The 16,571-nt window shown below is 37.8% G+C and overlaps 1 protein-coding gene across 1 annotated transcript in view; it reads right to left on the reverse strand.

Annotated features, from left to right (window-relative positions):
• The window catches only part of STAB2 (stabilin 2), a 123,716-nt gene that overhangs the window by 47,750 nt on the left and 59,395 nt on the right, over nucleotides 1–16,571 (reverse strand). The window contains exons 28-36 of the mRNA XM_058189719.1: nucleotides 14,784–14,831; nucleotides 13,968–14,104; nucleotides 11,648–11,762; nucleotides 10,709–10,786; nucleotides 10,116–10,214; nucleotides 9,923–10,030; nucleotides 3,429–3,560; nucleotides 2,301–2,429; nucleotides 765–821 (exon numbers count right to left, since the gene is read on the reverse strand). Coding sequence (XP_058045702.1) covers nucleotides 765–821; nucleotides 2,301–2,429; nucleotides 3,429–3,560; nucleotides 9,923–10,030; nucleotides 10,116–10,214; nucleotides 10,709–10,786; nucleotides 11,648–11,762; nucleotides 13,968–14,104; nucleotides 14,784–14,831 — 903 coding nt within the window. The remainder of the gene's footprint in view (nucleotides 1–764; nucleotides 822–2,300; nucleotides 2,430–3,428; nucleotides 3,561–9,922; nucleotides 10,031–10,115; nucleotides 10,215–10,708; nucleotides 10,787–11,647; nucleotides 11,763–13,967; nucleotides 14,105–14,783; nucleotides 14,832–16,571) is intronic.

The raw sequence follows: 16,571 nt of genomic DNA on the forward strand, positions 1-16,571 counted from the left end.
TCAGTCCCAATCCAGGAACCTTCACAGGCAGTTGCGGCAAACTATTTTTTAAAAAAAACATACATTTAACACGACCGTGTAAGATGAGCTGGGCTGAGAGAGAATGACTAGTCCAAAGTCACCAGCTGGCTTCCGTGCCTAAGATAGGACTAGAACTTGAAATTGCTACCAACCTGCCTTCCATTGAGGATCTGCATATTGCACGAGTAAAAAAGAGGGCTGAGAAAATATCTACAGTCCCCTCACATTCTGGACATAAACTGTTTCAACTCCTACCCTCAAAACGATGCTATAGAGCACTGCACACCAGAACAACTAGACACAAGGACAGTTTTTTCCCAAGTACCATCACTCTGCTTAACAATTAATTCCCATGACACTGTCAAATAATTTACTAAGAATGTATTACTATTATTCTTCTCTTCCTTAGTAGTATCTATCCCTTCCCACTTATTACTATAACCATGTTGCTTGTATCTTTCAATTTATATTGTTTTTATTTGTTTCCTAGTGTGATTTATAGCTTATTAGTAACCTTGACTATCACTAAGTGTTGTATCTTTTTATTCTTGATGAATATATTATATTCTCCTTACGTACATTAAGAGCATATACGCCAAAGACAAATTCCTTGTGTGTCCAATCACACTTGGCCAATAAAGAATTCTATTCTATTCTAACTCCTGGTTTCTAGGCCAGTACATTAATCACTGCACCAAACTCGCTACTCCCTATTTCTATCAATTTCATTCTCAAATACTTACAATTTTTATACTTCCAGTAGGGCAGGTAGATATCTGTGAGCAGGGTACACACCTTCCCTTAAAAAGAAAACACACATTTGCCAAATGGTAGATCCAGAAAGCATTTCTGTATTGCCAGATAAGCATAAGAGATCTTGCATAGAAGCTTTGATTATTTCCTCCATTAATTTGCTTTCCTTATCTTTCTTACAATGATTCCCCAAGAGGACTTTGCTCTGTGGTTTGAATATAAATTGCATTCTCATTTCATTTCTTTCTTTTGTTTTCTCTTATTTTGGCATCTGCCAAAATAAAACCAGTGGAGAAAAGATGATACTTGAGAGTCACAGGGAAAGACTGTGATATTGGCCCAAGCACGTCCTTTCAATCTTGATCTATAATGGATTGTTTTGAGGCTGTACAAGAGGGAATGATTAATGATGTCCTGAACATCTTGCAGAATGAATGGTGTGAGTTGGAAAATCTGGGAGTCCTGGCATGCAAATAGATAGACTTGAGTTTGCTATGGCAGAGGTCCCCAACCTGTGGCCCATGACCCCCTATGGGTGATATGTTGCATCCTCAATCTCAGGTCCTCTGCCAGAGGCCTGGGAGTTTGAAGGTTTCGTATATTATCTTAGCTGCACTGCACTGGACAGAAAACTCTGATCCTGGGATCTGTTGGAGCCATTCCCCCAAGTGTTAATTAACCACTGGTTAACCCATAATTAACCAGTAGAATGGCTTGCCTTCAGAAGTTATGGTTGCTCCATCACTGGAGGCTTTTAAGAAAAGACTGGACAGTCACTAGTCTGGAATGGTATAGGCCAGTGATGGCTAACCTTTTTGCCATCGTGTGCCAGGAAGGGGGGAGGGGGGGTTGCACGCGTGATCCCCCTCCTGCTCCTGGCATGCCTAGAGAGTACTCCTAGAGAGGCTCTGGGGGCTGGGGACAGCAAAAAACATCACTTCCTGACCAACTGGAAGCTGGTAAATGGACCATTTTTGGCCTCTGGAGGGGTGGGGAAGGCCGTTTTCGCCCACCTCAGTCTCATAGAGAGGCTCTGGAGCCAGGTGAGAGAGAAAAACGGGCTTTCCCCACCACCCCCAGGCCCTCCAGAGGCAGGAAACAGGCTGTTTCCCTACTTCTGGTGGGCCCAGAAGCCCCAAAAATCAGCTGGCAGAGCTAAGCTTGTGTGCCCACTGATATGGTTACGCATGCCACCTGTGGTATGCATGCCATAGATTCGCCATCACTGGTATAGTCTATCCTGCTTGAGTAGGGAGTTGGACTAGAAGATCTCCAAGGTCCCTTCCAACTCTGTTATTCTGTTATTGTTATATGTATCTATTACAGAAACTAGATAAAACCAGATTAATAGAAAGTTCTGGATTGCTTGTGTTAGACAGCTGTGCTATTATAATGCTAATTGCAATATATGTCATTAATATTTAGTACAAGCTAAAAATCATTATATTTTAAGTATATATTGATTGGTATTTTTTCAGTACACATTAATTAAAAATGCAATGCATGTTCAGAAGCGCACAACTTACATTTACAATCACAGTATCATTAATATCACATCTGTTCTTTACAATTTCCATTACACTTCCCAGTCCATGGATTATTCCTTTATCTGTTGCAACATTTGGGTAATTTATAGGTGCCTCATTTATGTAGAGCTGTGCACAAAATGTTAACACATGTGAGAGAGATTACTTATAAAAATACAGCTTGTATAACATTTACTCCGTCCCCATTTTATTCAGCCAGTATATGTAATAAAGGACATCATTGCATTATAAAACCTTGATCTGAAAGTCTCCAGTGGCAAAATTTACATCTTATTCAAACCATTGTATATCTCTTAAGAGCAGATTTTGTTTATTTCTGAATTTATGACTAAACTGCATATGATTAAACCATGAAAATAAAACTCTTGGTTATCATTGTGCAGCTAGTTCTCTGAACAGCATCATCCATCGGAGGAAAAAGGAGAATCAGACTGATGTAAGAAGAGATGCAATGCAAGACTCACACCTTTTCTAAGCATATTCTGAGGATGACAACTGTTCCCTGGCAAAGCATGTGTTGTAATATCACAACATTTTTTTTTCATATTTTTCATAATGAAAGCAGTAAGATCTTATGGATGCTGCTGTCTCTTTTAAAGATCTAGTCTTTAGAGTAGATCTCTGGAACTGATAACTAACTGATGGGTAGAATGATGGGCTTATATTCCATCATGTCTGGAAAGCATCAGACATGGAAAGTTTGGTTTTGACTATTTGGGCAAAAAAATAATAATAATTACCATCCCACTTCAGAAAATACAGCCTTGGAATAATCAGCAAAAAGACATTAAAGAGAGAACTCCTAGTTAAACCCAAAGATTAATGTTGATTCATTTGTTCTCAATCCTACTTTCTGAGTTCTCCCTCAAACCCAGCACTTAATGCACGTATTTAATGTTTACATCTGATGAGTTGCCTCATTAACTGAGAGCACAAATACATTTATATTAGGACATCCTCTTGGGGAGTTTAGCTTAAAATCCTGCTTACTGGAACCAATGGGTTTTTTCTGACACAGTCAATTAAGCCAATGTAAATTGTTTCTAAGAGCAGGTGTTTAGATAAATAAATTACAGCAAATGCCATGTTAATGAATACTGGCTATACCTGATTATCATGACTGAAGAATCCTACTCTGAAGGACAATCCAAGCATGGTTGTCTTGAACATCCCAATATGCAGGTCATTTTTCAAGAGCTTCTCTCCCAGGATAATATGATACCGGATCTGATCTTCATCCTGTGGTTTCCAGGAATAGTGATTGTTTAGCAGGGTGTCAAATTTCCAATTTTTCTAATAAAAAGTTGGTTGTCAGCAGCCAGAAGATTTTATTACTGATTACCTTTTGACTGGATGTAAGGATTTTAATTTAGAAAGAGAGCAAGCTTATGGTGTCATGATGGAGAGATCATAATTGACAACATGAGCATGCTTTCTGGATTATCCACTAAATAGGATTTGTAATTTTTTAAATTACAAACCCGTATTTAATTCAAAGACTCCAATGAAAAAAATGTGCAGGTCATAAATTATATTAATTATATCTCTAACAGGAACTTTCTGGAAAAAAAAAAACCTATTCGGAATTTAAATATGTACAAAACATAAATGCCAGACCCTATTCATAGGCTTACAATTTCTTCCGTACTTGCTTCCCACTACATTTGGCAGAGTGACAAGAATAAAAAGAGCTTTTTACCCTTTTAACAGAAAAACTGTAGAAGGGAAAAGATTAAGAGGTTTTTCCTCATCTGTATTGTTTTTTTTCTCTAGAAGGCAGACTCTACATTTCTTTTCGATTTAAATAGAATAGAATAGAATAGAATAGAATAGAATAGAATAGAATAGAATTTTTATTGGCCAAGTGTGATTGGACACACAAGGAATTTGTCTTGGTGCATATGCTCTCAGTGTACATAAAAGAAAAGATACGTTCATCAAGGTACAACATTTACAACACAATTGATGGTCAATATATCAATATAAATCATAAGGATTGCCAGCAACAAGTTATAGTCATACAGTCATAAATGGAAAGAGATTGGTGATGGGAACTATGAGAAGATTAATAGTAGTGCAGATTCAGTAATTAGTTTGACAGTGTTGATGGAATTATTTGTTTAGCAGAGTGATGGCCTTCGGGGAAAAAACTGTTCTTGTGTCTAGTTGTTCTGGTGTGCAGTGCTCTATAGCGTCGTTTTGAGGGTAGGAGTTGAAACAGTTTATGTCCAGGATGCGAGGAGTCTGTAAATATTTTCACGGCCCTCTTCTTGATTCGTGCAGTATACAGGTCCTCAATGGAAGGCAGGTTGGTAGCAATTATTTTTTCTGCAGTTCTAATTATCCTCTGAAGTCTGTGTTTTTCTTGTTGGGTTGCAGAACCGAACCAGACAGTTATAGAGGTGCAAATGACAGACTCAATAATTCCTCTGTAGAACTGAATCAGCAGCTCCTTGGGCAGTTTGAGCTTACTGAGTTGGCGCAGAAAGAACATTCTTTGTTGTCCTTTTTTAATGATGTTTTTGATGTTAGCTGTCCATTTTAGATCTTGCGATATGATAGAACCTAGAAATTTGAAGGTTTCTACTGTTGATACTGTGTTGTCTAGTATTGTGAGAGGTGGAAGTATGGAAGGGTTTCTCCTAAAGTCTACCACCATTTCTACGGTTTTGAGTGTGTTCAGTTCCAGATTGTTTTGGTTGCCCCACAAGGCTAGTCGTTCGACCTCTCGTCTATATGCGGATTCGTCATTGTCTCGAATGAGACCAATCACTGTTGTGTCATCTGCGAACTTCAGTAGCTTAACAGATGGATCATTGGAGATGCAGTCATTGGTATACAGAGAGAAGAGAAGTGGGGAGAGCACACAGCCTTGGGGGGCCCCTGTGCTAATTGTACAGGTATTTGATGTGATCTTGCTTAGCTTCACCTGCTGCTTCCTGTTTGTTAGGAAGCTTGTGATCCACTTACAAGTCTGTTCCGGTACCTGTAGCTGGTTTAGCTTAGTTAGAAGAATGTCTGGAATGATGGTATTGAATGCTGAACTAAAGTCTACAAAAAGGACCCTTGCATAGGTCTTTGGAGACTCAAGATGTTGTAGGATGTAGTGCAGAGCCATATTAACAGCATCATCTGTTGATCTATTTGCTCGGTATGCAAATTGCAAGGGGTCTAACAGCGGATCCATGATGGTTTTCAAGTAGGAAAGCACTAGCCTTTCAAAGGTTTTCATGACTACAGATGTTAGAGCAACTGGTCTGTACTCATTCAGTTCCTTGATGGTGGGCTTCTTCGGCACTAAGATGATGGTAGAGCATTTGAAGCAAGAAGGAACATAACACATCTCTAGTGATTTATTGAAAATATGGGTGAAGATGGGGGCCAATTGGTCAGCAGAAACAGGACTTGCATTTGATTCTAAAGCCTCCTGTGTCTTGTCTTCATTTTTATTCAGATACACTGAGTTTGAGAGTAGTGGGTCCACAATGGAGTAATCAAAGATCCATCAATTTTTATATAAAGGTAAAGGTTCCCCTTGCACATGTGTGCTAGTCGTTCCCGACTCTAGGGGGTGGTGCTCATCTCCGTTTCAAAGCCGAAGACCCAGCACTGTCCAAAGATGTCTCCGTGGTCATGTGGCCGGCATGACTAAATGGCTAAGGTGCACGGAATGCTGTTACCTTCCCACCAAAGTTGGTCCCTATTTTTCTACTTGCATTTTTTTTTTATTCAAAAAGTTTTACAAAATTTTTTTCCCCTTTCCCCCAGCCCCCCTCCCCTCTCCCTTCACAAACCCCCCTCCCCCCTCCCCCCTGACTTCCCGGAACAAACACAAGGTATAGTTAAAAATAAAATAAACATATACTAAAAAAATTTTTTCCCCCCCAAAACTATTATACCAATTTTCCCCCTCTAACTTTGACTTCTTCCTTACATAACCAAAATCCTTCAAAAAAAAATAAACAATTAACAATTAACAGTAATAAAATATATAAATCAATAAAACAAATTAATCCTAAAGTATTTAAAACCAGCTAATACATAAAAATCCAATCCAATTCAGAAAATATCTCCCTTATAGTTTCTATAACCATATAATTTCCCCCCCAAATCTTTCTTACGTAAGACCTTTCAAAAATATTCTATTTACAATTCAATACAACACATTATTTAATTTCAATACAAGAAATTACAGTATCTATTCAACTTTAGTCCTTCCTCATCAAAATCCAGTATAAATCCAAATATTTAGTCTTTTATGATAGATGTGAAACATATAATCAACCCATTTCTTCCAGATCTTTAATCTTTCAGGAACGCTAATATTTTTGTCTCTTAATATTTCAAAAAAAACTTCTTTCCAGAATAATACTCTTGCCATTTTTTTTTGATGCATTAGTCTCTGTCTTTCCTTCATTACTCCTTTTAAAAAGTCAATCACAATATTTCCTAATAGTTCCTTATGTCCAACAATCCACAAATTACTGCCATAAATTCCATCAATCTGGAAAGAAAACTCTTGAAAAGCATTAATCCTGTGAATTTTTCCAGTTCGGGGGGCAGCCTCTTGTAACACAGATTCAGGCATTTCATCTAAACGTTTTGGAAAAAATCTCTGTACATCATTTTGTTTATTCATAACCATATCTTCATTTTTATCCATTTTTGCTTGCGCCTCCATTCCATATTTCAAGTACTGATTACACTGGTTAATTTCCTCCAAGCTCACATCCAAAACATCCCCATTTTTTATCAATTCGTATTTTTGAATAATTAAATACATTCTTTCTGTATAATCCTGTATAAAGTCACGAATCCATTCTTCTGAAAGAACCTCCATGGCAAAGTTCTTGCTGAGAATCCCCTTATGAAATACTTAAACAAACTAATATAATCCAACAGTCCACAGTCCAGCACAATAAGATAAAATCTCCATTCAGTTTCACTTTCTCAGCAAGTAAACGCAATTTTTCCTTTAAGTATTCACAAATAGTGTTTCCTAGCTTCTTAGCTTCTTAGTTATGCAGCTTGCTCCTTTCCACTTTACTTCGCTGTACTTTCACTTCCTCTAAAACGCCATTTTAAACAGTCAGTTAAAGCAAGGGGAAAAAAAGTTTCTCTTTTTAAAAGGTGGAAGTCAGGAAATAAAAAATACTTGCAATCCAATAATTGTTCACTCGTGCTTCTTCCGTCTGCATGTAGGAATCCACAAAAAGAAATCAATAGAGCAGAGGTGGACACCTTCCTCTTTTCCTGCTTTTGCAGGAGCGCACTGAATACTGGAGATTAAAGGAGGATTCAATGGGATTCAACCTTTCGGGACTTTGCATAACAAAAACAAAGCCCCTAGGGGAATCTACCACTCTCCCCCCTGCTCTTTCTCTCTCTTTCAACCAGAGGGAGAAATTGAAGCCGGGAACAGCTGTTTTTTGCTGTTTTCACCGGCTTTTACGATATCCAGTGTGGAGTGCCTTAAATTAGGCACCCAACGAGAAAGGTGGGGCCAACCGGAAGTCTCTACTTGCATTTTTTAAGTGCTTTCAAATTGCTAGATTGGCAGAAGCTGGGAAAAGTAATGGGAGCTCACCCCATTACGCAGCACTAGGGATTCGAAGTGCTGAATTGCCGACCTTTCGATCGACAAGCTCAGCATCTTAGCCACTGAGCCACCATGTCCCTTTTATATAGGTGTCACATAAAAAACAGATATGAGTTTTGACAGCATTCTTGTGGCCACTATTTTGATCTCTTTTTTTAACCATACACTGTGGATACCTCTAATGTATTAATTTACTTTCTTAATTGTATTAATACATCCATATTTTATAAAAGCAAAGTTAAAAGTTAACAAAAAGTTAGTTTTAGAAGAATAAATGATTTGGTTAATAGTCACAAACTCAGTTATCACTTTGTTGCACTGCTCCTGGTTTTTTTTTAAGTTAACATTTTTATTGAGTTATACCAAGGCTGTCAAACTCATGGCCCGCGGGCCGGATGTGTCATGCGCTGGCACACCCAGCCCAGAGAGAAGGGGAAAAAAGTTGCGATACGTCATGTGATGCTGCTGTGATGCTGTGGGTTCGACACCCCTGAGTTATAAGATAAAATAAGATATAAAATGCAAAAGAAAATAGGAAAACAGTGGGGAGGAATGGGGGAGGAGAAGAGTGAGGAAGGATTAAGAAAAAGAAAAAGAAGCATTGACTTCTGACTCTCTCTGCTGCAGTAAAATAAGGTATTAACATCAAATCACAACTTTTTGTTTTCTCATAATAATATAAATTAGCCATTTCTATAATCTCCTGGCTTGTTTTATAGAATGGTGACAGATTTCTCTGTTCAGTCACCATCTATTCTGAATTTTGAATACTCCCCTTAATTCTATTTATCTATCTTATCATCAAGGGACGCGGTGGCTCAGTGTCTAAGAAGCTGAGCTTGTCGATTGAAAAGTCGGCAGTTCAGCGGTTCAAATCCCTAATGCCGCGTAACGGGGTGAGCTCCTGTTATTTGTCCCAGCTTCTGTCAACCTAATAGTTCGAAAGCACGTAAAAAATGCAAGTAGAAAAATAAGGATCACCTTTGGTAGGAAGGTAACAGTGTTCCGTGCACCTTTGGCGTTTAGTCATGCCAGCCACATGGCCACGGAGACGTCTTCGGACAGCACTGGCTCTTCGGCTTTGAAACGGAGATGAACATCACCCCCTAGAGTCGGGAATGACTAGCACATATGTGCAAGGGGAATCTTTAACTTTACCTTTATCTTTATCATCCTCTTATAATTTATTGATGAATCAATTCATTTGGGTTCATTCTGATGCAGAATTTGGCAATCCAGAAACAGAAAAAAACAAAGTGATCTACCTCTTCTGGCAAATTGATAACAACATGCTTGTTGGTTGCAGAAAGGTGCCTTATCATGCTAATTTTATTTGGGCTCAATTTCAAAGAGCCAAAGACAAATTAGAGATCATGACAGGTAGTCCTCAACTGACGACCACAATTGAGCTCAAAATTTATGTTGCTAAATGAGACAGTTGTTAAGTGAATTTTGTTCCATTTTATGACCTTTCTTGCCTGAGTTGTTAAGTGATTCACTGCAGTTATGAAGTTAACAACGGATGTTGAGTAAATCTGGCTTCTCATTGACTTTGCTTGTGAGAAGGTCGTGAAAGGTGATCAAATGAACCTAGGACCCTGCAACCATCATAAATATGAACCAGTTGAACCAGATCCAAATTCTGATCACATGACCATGGGGATGCTGCAACAGTTGGTAAGTGTGAAAAATATGAAAGTCACATTTATTTCAGTGTCTTTGTAACTTTGAAGAATAATAAATGGTTATAAGTCGAGGACTACCTGTATGGCGTTCCAAAGCAAAGCCATAGTTCAGTCAGTCAGTCAGTTTAGATAGGCAGAGTTAATGCCTCTCACCCAGACACTGCTTAGTTAGAATCTCAGAGAACATGCTATCCTTATGCCAGAATGCTCACCAGTAGTACCATGGTTTCAGTTTTGCTCTGAGCCATCGGACAGTTCACAAACAAATCTCAGTTAAAGATATTTTCTTAAGGAAAGGCTTGGGAGTTAATACATACTAGAGATGCTGACTGTTTTTCCTTCAGATAACTTTCAATGGCCTTATTACTTGGGGCGAAAACCGAGTACGCACGAGCGGCTTCTATTACATTTGCCAGGTTGTAGTGCTGTTATGAAAAAACAAATGCAAAGTTATGAAATCAGTTTGTTTGTTTAATATGTGGCAATTTTAATAAGAACCTGAGGATTTACAATGATATAGTTCCTGAAAATGGAGTAGTCTGGCATCTGTTCTAAGCGAGGAAGCAGTTTTGGCAAAGAGCCACTTAGTCCTCTGAGAGGTGCCAGAACCTGCAAACACAAAAACACACAAGGTCAGATTCAGACAATTCATTTTGCTGCAGTACTATAGGAAAAGAAACAATGTTCGGTATATATTTGTCATTCAAAAGATTTTTTAAAAAATTATTCTGAATTTAGTAAAATGAAAGTACTGCTATGGGTAAAAATTGTCCCTTGATTTCCAGACAGAGAAGATTCACAAAAAGATTCACTTCACCCCAAAACAGAACAGTTTTGTTCAAACGCCAAATTCCTAACAAAATGGGTTGGGTAATAATAGGCATGAACTTTGGTCAAAGGATATCATGATTTTAACATAGTATGGTTTACTACAAGGAAGTTCTGGTAGTGGAAGGGGAAAAAATAAATCACAGTTCACAATCAGGCAGTACTAAATTAGAAGTTAAAATGTTACCAAATACACTTTCAAAAACTACAGAATGTTCTCCCAGTTGGAGGGACAAAATAATTTGGGGGCATTTAAGAAAATTTTTTGATAATACCTTATCTATTATATGAATAATCCCATTTGTGGCTGCAATATCACCAGATATTATGTTAGCTCCATCAATTAAAACATTCTGGAAAAGAGAGGAGAAAAGTGGCTTATTTAAGATGCATAAAATTTGCTGGATTTCTAGTAAAAAATGACTAGAGTAGGAAACTTATCTTTTTCCAAGGGTACTCTAGGCCAGACTTTTGTTAGCAAATTCTGCTTAACATTTGCAGTTCCCTATGTGTGTAATTCAAATGTCCTAAAGGGGCTTTTTCCAAAAGGCAACTGACTTTTTTTCTTGAACTGAAGAAGCTTCTTGGATTTGTTTTGGATTGAATTTGGATTGAAAGCATTTTCAAAGGGAAAAAAAAAAACCAAGAAAGCCCAATTGCCTTTAAAAAAAAAAGCATATTTGGGACAGGACATGGATAATTGAGAAATTCAGTAGACCTGTTCTCTTCTATTTGCAACTTTCCATTTTAAGCCTTAAAAGTCCCTTTTATAGATAAATGGTAAAAATTCTGCAAATTTTGCTGCCATTTAATTGTCATCTTGATTTTTAGATCTGGCAGCCCAAATTCTGTAATATGTTAACGTTAACCCTAGATATATGGAACGAAACCACTCTTCATCCTTTCACACCTGAGATTACAAGATTGGGCCCGTGGGTAACATGTACCTTGAGTTGCTCAATGTAACACTCATCTGTGTCTTTCAACAGAAGTAAAGAGCACAAAAAGTAATAATTATCTTTTGGGGAAAACCAGTTTCAGCTCTGTCATACTATGGTCCCAATGTCACATTTCAGCCTACAGAAGATTTCTCATTTTGGCTCTTTGGAAAAACATGTTTAAATTCAAGAGAACACAAGTTCAGCATATCTTTTCTTAGCACATATGTGAGGAACACGCTAAAGTGATGGGTTGTAGCATAATGGCCAACGTACCCCGTTTCTTTCCGACAATGTTAGGAAGTTGTCCTGCAATGTCCTTGCAAATCCATTAGATTGTGACAGGGTTTGGAGATCCTCAACTCTGTATATTCCATTTAATATGTGACACCTAAAGGGAGAAAGCATATTTAAATGATGTAAAGTATTGATTTGTTTATTGAGATGTTGAATCTTTCTAAATCCAAAACTGTTAGTGTGGGACCAATTCACAGCTTACAGCAGCACTAATCAAACCATAACTATCTCCAGCATATAATATCTGTAAATATCTTCATCTACCTAGGTGATAAAGTCTTTTCTGTAAATGAGGCCCCCTACTATGTAGTTCCTTGCCATAAATGATTTCACAATCATATGGAAGGTAAGTAGTTGATTCCACTGTTATATTTTCAAGTAAACATTCACATCTTTTCTATGCAGTTCTTTTTTGATTTCATCTTCTTGACCATGGTTTGTTCTTTTCATTTTATTTCATTTCCTAGTAGATAACCACTTAAGTACAAGCCAGCAATGTGCTACAGCTTCCAAAAGAACCAATGCAGTCTTCGGGTATATCAACAAAGATTGTATCAAGTTCTGAAGTGTTATTACTGCTTTATACTGCTTTGGTATGACCACACTTGGAATACTGCATCCAATTTTGGTCACCACCATATAAAAAAAGATGCCAAGACTCTAGAAAAAGTGCAAAAAAGGTGATTAGGGGCTAAGGGCTAAAATATACGATGAAGGAACTGGGTATGTCTAGTCTAACAAAGAGAAGGACTAGGGTGACATGATAGCAGTCTTCCAATATTTGAGGGGCTGTCACAGAAAAGAGAGGTCAACCTTTTCTCCAAAGCACCTGAGGGCAGGACAAGAAATAACGGATTGAAACTTATCAAGAGGAGATCCAATCTAGAACTAAGGGAAATTTTCCTAACAGTGAGAACAATTAACCAATGGAACAGCTTGCTTCAGAAGTTGTGGATGCTCCATCACTGGAGGCTTTTAAGAAGAGGCTGGACAGCCATTTGTCTGGAATGGTGTAGGTTCTCCAGCTTAAGCAGGGAATCAGACTAAAAGAACTTCAAGGTCCCTTCCAACTGATTCTGTTAAAATAAATGAATAAGCCTATGACATGCTATGAGCTGTCTGATTAAAGGGAATCTTGAAACTGGATCTTAGTCCAGCACTTTGTTTTTTCATGCCAGCAAACTAATAAATGAACTGAATGTTCATTTATGAATAATGAATGTTCAGGGAAACATAGAAAGAGACATCTGAGCTGCTAAAATATGGGTTGCTTCTCAGCTGCTGTCCTACTGCATCAGTGAATCACCATTAGGATTGAAAGCATACCTCTGATATAAAAAGATAAAAAACAAATTAAGTGGCATAAGACATTCATAGCAACATAACTTTTCCCAGAACCAGAACTTTCTAAATCTGAAGTAAATATAGTAGTTATCTCCTCACTCGCCCAGGGGAGAAAAACAAATACATTTTTGCTAATGTTATGAAATTGAATTTTGGGTTCAAATATAATTTAAAAAAAAAGAAAAGGCTTTTTTTTGGCTTGAGCTTCAGGATTCCTAATCATTTCATGAAAAGAGTTCAAAATTGCTTTCCCCCCCTGACTTTTCAGTTTAGTCTCTTGCTGAAGGATATTCTGGTGGTTTTGCATTCCAATATTTCACATTCCAATATTAAAAATTGGTAAAGATCAACAGATGATGCCACCTCTTGTGATACATCTTTAGATGCTGACCACAGTTATTCTGAAGTCAGGTGATGCCTAAATCACTTAATACCAATAGCACTTAGACTTATATACAGCTTCACAGGGCCTTTACAGCTCGCTAACTAAGCCGTTTGCAGAGTCAGCATATTGCCCCCAACAATTTGGGTCCTCATTTTACTAACTTCAGAAGGATGGAAGGTTTAGTCAACCTTGAGCCGTTGAGATTGGAACTGCCAAATTTGCAGTCAGCTGGCAGTCATCAGAAGTAGTCTGCAGTACTGCACTCTAACCACTGCGCCACCGCGGCTCTTTAAATAAGTTTAAATTTAAGTTTAAATTTAATTTAATTTAAATTCTTTACATCAGGATGTAAAGAAAGGCTTAAGATCTAAAAAGCATTTTAGAACTATTTTCTTAGGTATGTTACAACTTTTCACCTTTAGCTCCTCTTTTGCTAATGTACAACTTGAGTGATGACTTTGCAGACAAATGTGTTATAAGAATTAAGATGTCTGTACAGCATAAAGGAATTTCAAACTATATATATGAAATAAACAGAACAATAATTATGACCAAAATACTTTAACATACTTGGTTAGGAACAGAATGTTGTTTTGGGATGTCCAAAAAGCAGCTGTATATTGATCCAAGTTTTGAATAGCTTGGTGAGAAGGTACAAGGATGGTTATATTACTCATATCTCTCAGCAGAGTTCTTATTGCAGCTGTCTGGAAGCACAGAATAAAATGCATTGTTATTACTAACTGATTTTTTTCCCGACAGCACAGGGAGATTCCAATTTTTTAAAAAAAATACTATGCAATAGTAAGATAAAAAAGAAAGGACCTCAAAACTACAACAGCAGTTGAATGTTGAGAATTCTGAAAAGCAATGATACCTTTTTAGAAGCAAAGTATCAATGTCGAGCTGTTGAGGTTGTTTTTACAGTAATTTTGATTATTATATTTAATTCTACTGAGCTTTGGAAAACATTACATCTCAACAAGTGATTATATCAACTTTGGAAGAGAGATAATGTATTGTAAAAACTATTAGTCAAATTGCTGCTAAGATTGCAAACTGCTGTAGGAAATAGAGTCATAGAACTCAAGGAGATTTACATCAGGGGTGAAATGCTCCCGGTTCAGATCAGATTGCCTGATCTGGTAGTGATCACGGTAGTGATTGTACCATTCGGAGATCCAGTAGCAATCGTGGCACGAGGCTCCACCCACCCGCCCGGTTGTCGTTACTTCCTGGTTTTAACCAGGAAGTAATGTGTTTTGTACCCTCTGCACGTGCATTTCCGAACCGGTAAGGAATGTAAGTAGATTTCACCCCTGATTTACATACATAACAGGTTTGCACCATTAGTTCCTTTCTTAATAGTTTTGAAGAGTTACTCACATTAAACCATTCATTAAAGCCAGCTGTGCCTGACAGAGAAGTCAATTCCTGAACAGGGAAAAAAATAAATTACTATTAGCAGTTATTATTGTTATTCAGTGATTTACTTGGTATGCATAAATGTTTGTAACAAATGGCTTCCTGATGCTTTGGTAGAATCTTCCTTTGTACATACAGATGAGTTCAATTCAGGAAACATCTGGATCACTAAAATCCTAATGTCTAAGAAAGAATCCCCATCCCCCCAAAGAACTATTTCTTACCTAGAGCTGTGGTATTCTCTGGATGGCTTTATAGGCAACTCACTCATATAGGTATTCCTGTATCTGTATAGACATCGTTGACACATTCTAGAACTCAACTGCATTTTGGTAGACACACTGTGCATGCCTGAAAAGACCCTCATTATTTACCTCCTACAGCAAGCAATTTTTTTAGTATAAGACTGCCTGTGTGTGGTTGATGAGTTTACCATCAATCCACTCATTGAGTAAATATCTGAATAGTCACATATTTACTTGAAGAACACAGTTACAAGTTCTTCATTTTTTTTGGTTTCTACAAAACATTGGTTGATGCGTAACAATATGTCACTTATTGTTGCAAAAGCAGGTATTATAATGGTGCATCTAATATGCATCCACACAATGACAGAGAAAGTCATTGTGTGGATTCAGCTTCAATCGCAATATTACAAGAGCAAAAAATAGATTCAAGCTTAATGTCAACCGCTTCAAACTTGATTGCAGAAAATATGACTTCTGCAACAGAGTTGTTAATGCTTGGAACTCATTACCTGACTCCATAGTCTCTACAAAAAAATCCCAAAATCTTCAACCAAAAACTGTATATTTTTGTCCATTATAGATAGCCTCCCCAAGATACACAAAGAAGGAACCCCACTCAGACCCATAGTCAGCTCCATAGGCTCACCTCTACAAAACCTAGCCAAATTTTTCGCCAAACAACTACAGCCCTATACAGAATCCATCGCCTCACACGTAAAAAACTCATTCCAGTTCATAGAGATCATAAAGAAACAAAACTTACAGCCCAGCGACCTACTTGTGAGCTTTGATGTCATATCCCTCTTCACCCAAGTGCCAATCAAAGAAGCCTTGACAGCTATCCAAAACAAATATACCCCCCCAAGCACATCCTAGATCTGACCAATCACTGCCTATCCAACACATACTTCATCTATAACGGACAAAAATACAAACAAATAGAAGGAGCACCCATGGGATCTCCCCCCTCACCTGTCATTGCCAACCTCTACATGGAACACTTTGAAATCCAAGCACTAGAAAAATCTGATCACAAACCCAAACTCTGGCTCAGATACGTAGACGACACCTTCATAATCTGGCCACACGGGAAAGAAAAACTTGACAACTTCCTCACACACCTCAATAGCCTACACCCCAAAATACAGTTCACCATGGAAACAGAAGTTAACAACCAACTTCCCTTCCTAGATGTCTTAGTCTATAGGAAACCCAATGGCTCCCTAGGACACACCATCTACCAGAAGAAAACACACACAAACCGCTATCTGCACGCACTCTCACACCACCACCCAGCACAGATCAACTCTGTAGCCAAGACACTCATTTTAGAACAAAACGCTTAGCTGATGAACAACACCTAAAAACCGAACTACATACTCTCACAAACGTACTAACATCCAATGGATTCCAGAGAAATAAGATTACCAAACTAATCCAAAAAGAACCGCCCACAAAAATCCAAGACAGAGAACAAGAAAACGGTACAGCCCTCCTCCCA

Source organism: Ahaetulla prasina, chromosome 7, assembly GCF_028640845.1.
Source record: "Ahaetulla prasina isolate Xishuangbanna chromosome 7, ASM2864084v1, whole genome shotgun sequence".
Taxonomy (NCBI): Eukaryota; Metazoa; Chordata; class Lepidosauria; order Squamata; family Colubridae; genus Ahaetulla; species Ahaetulla prasina.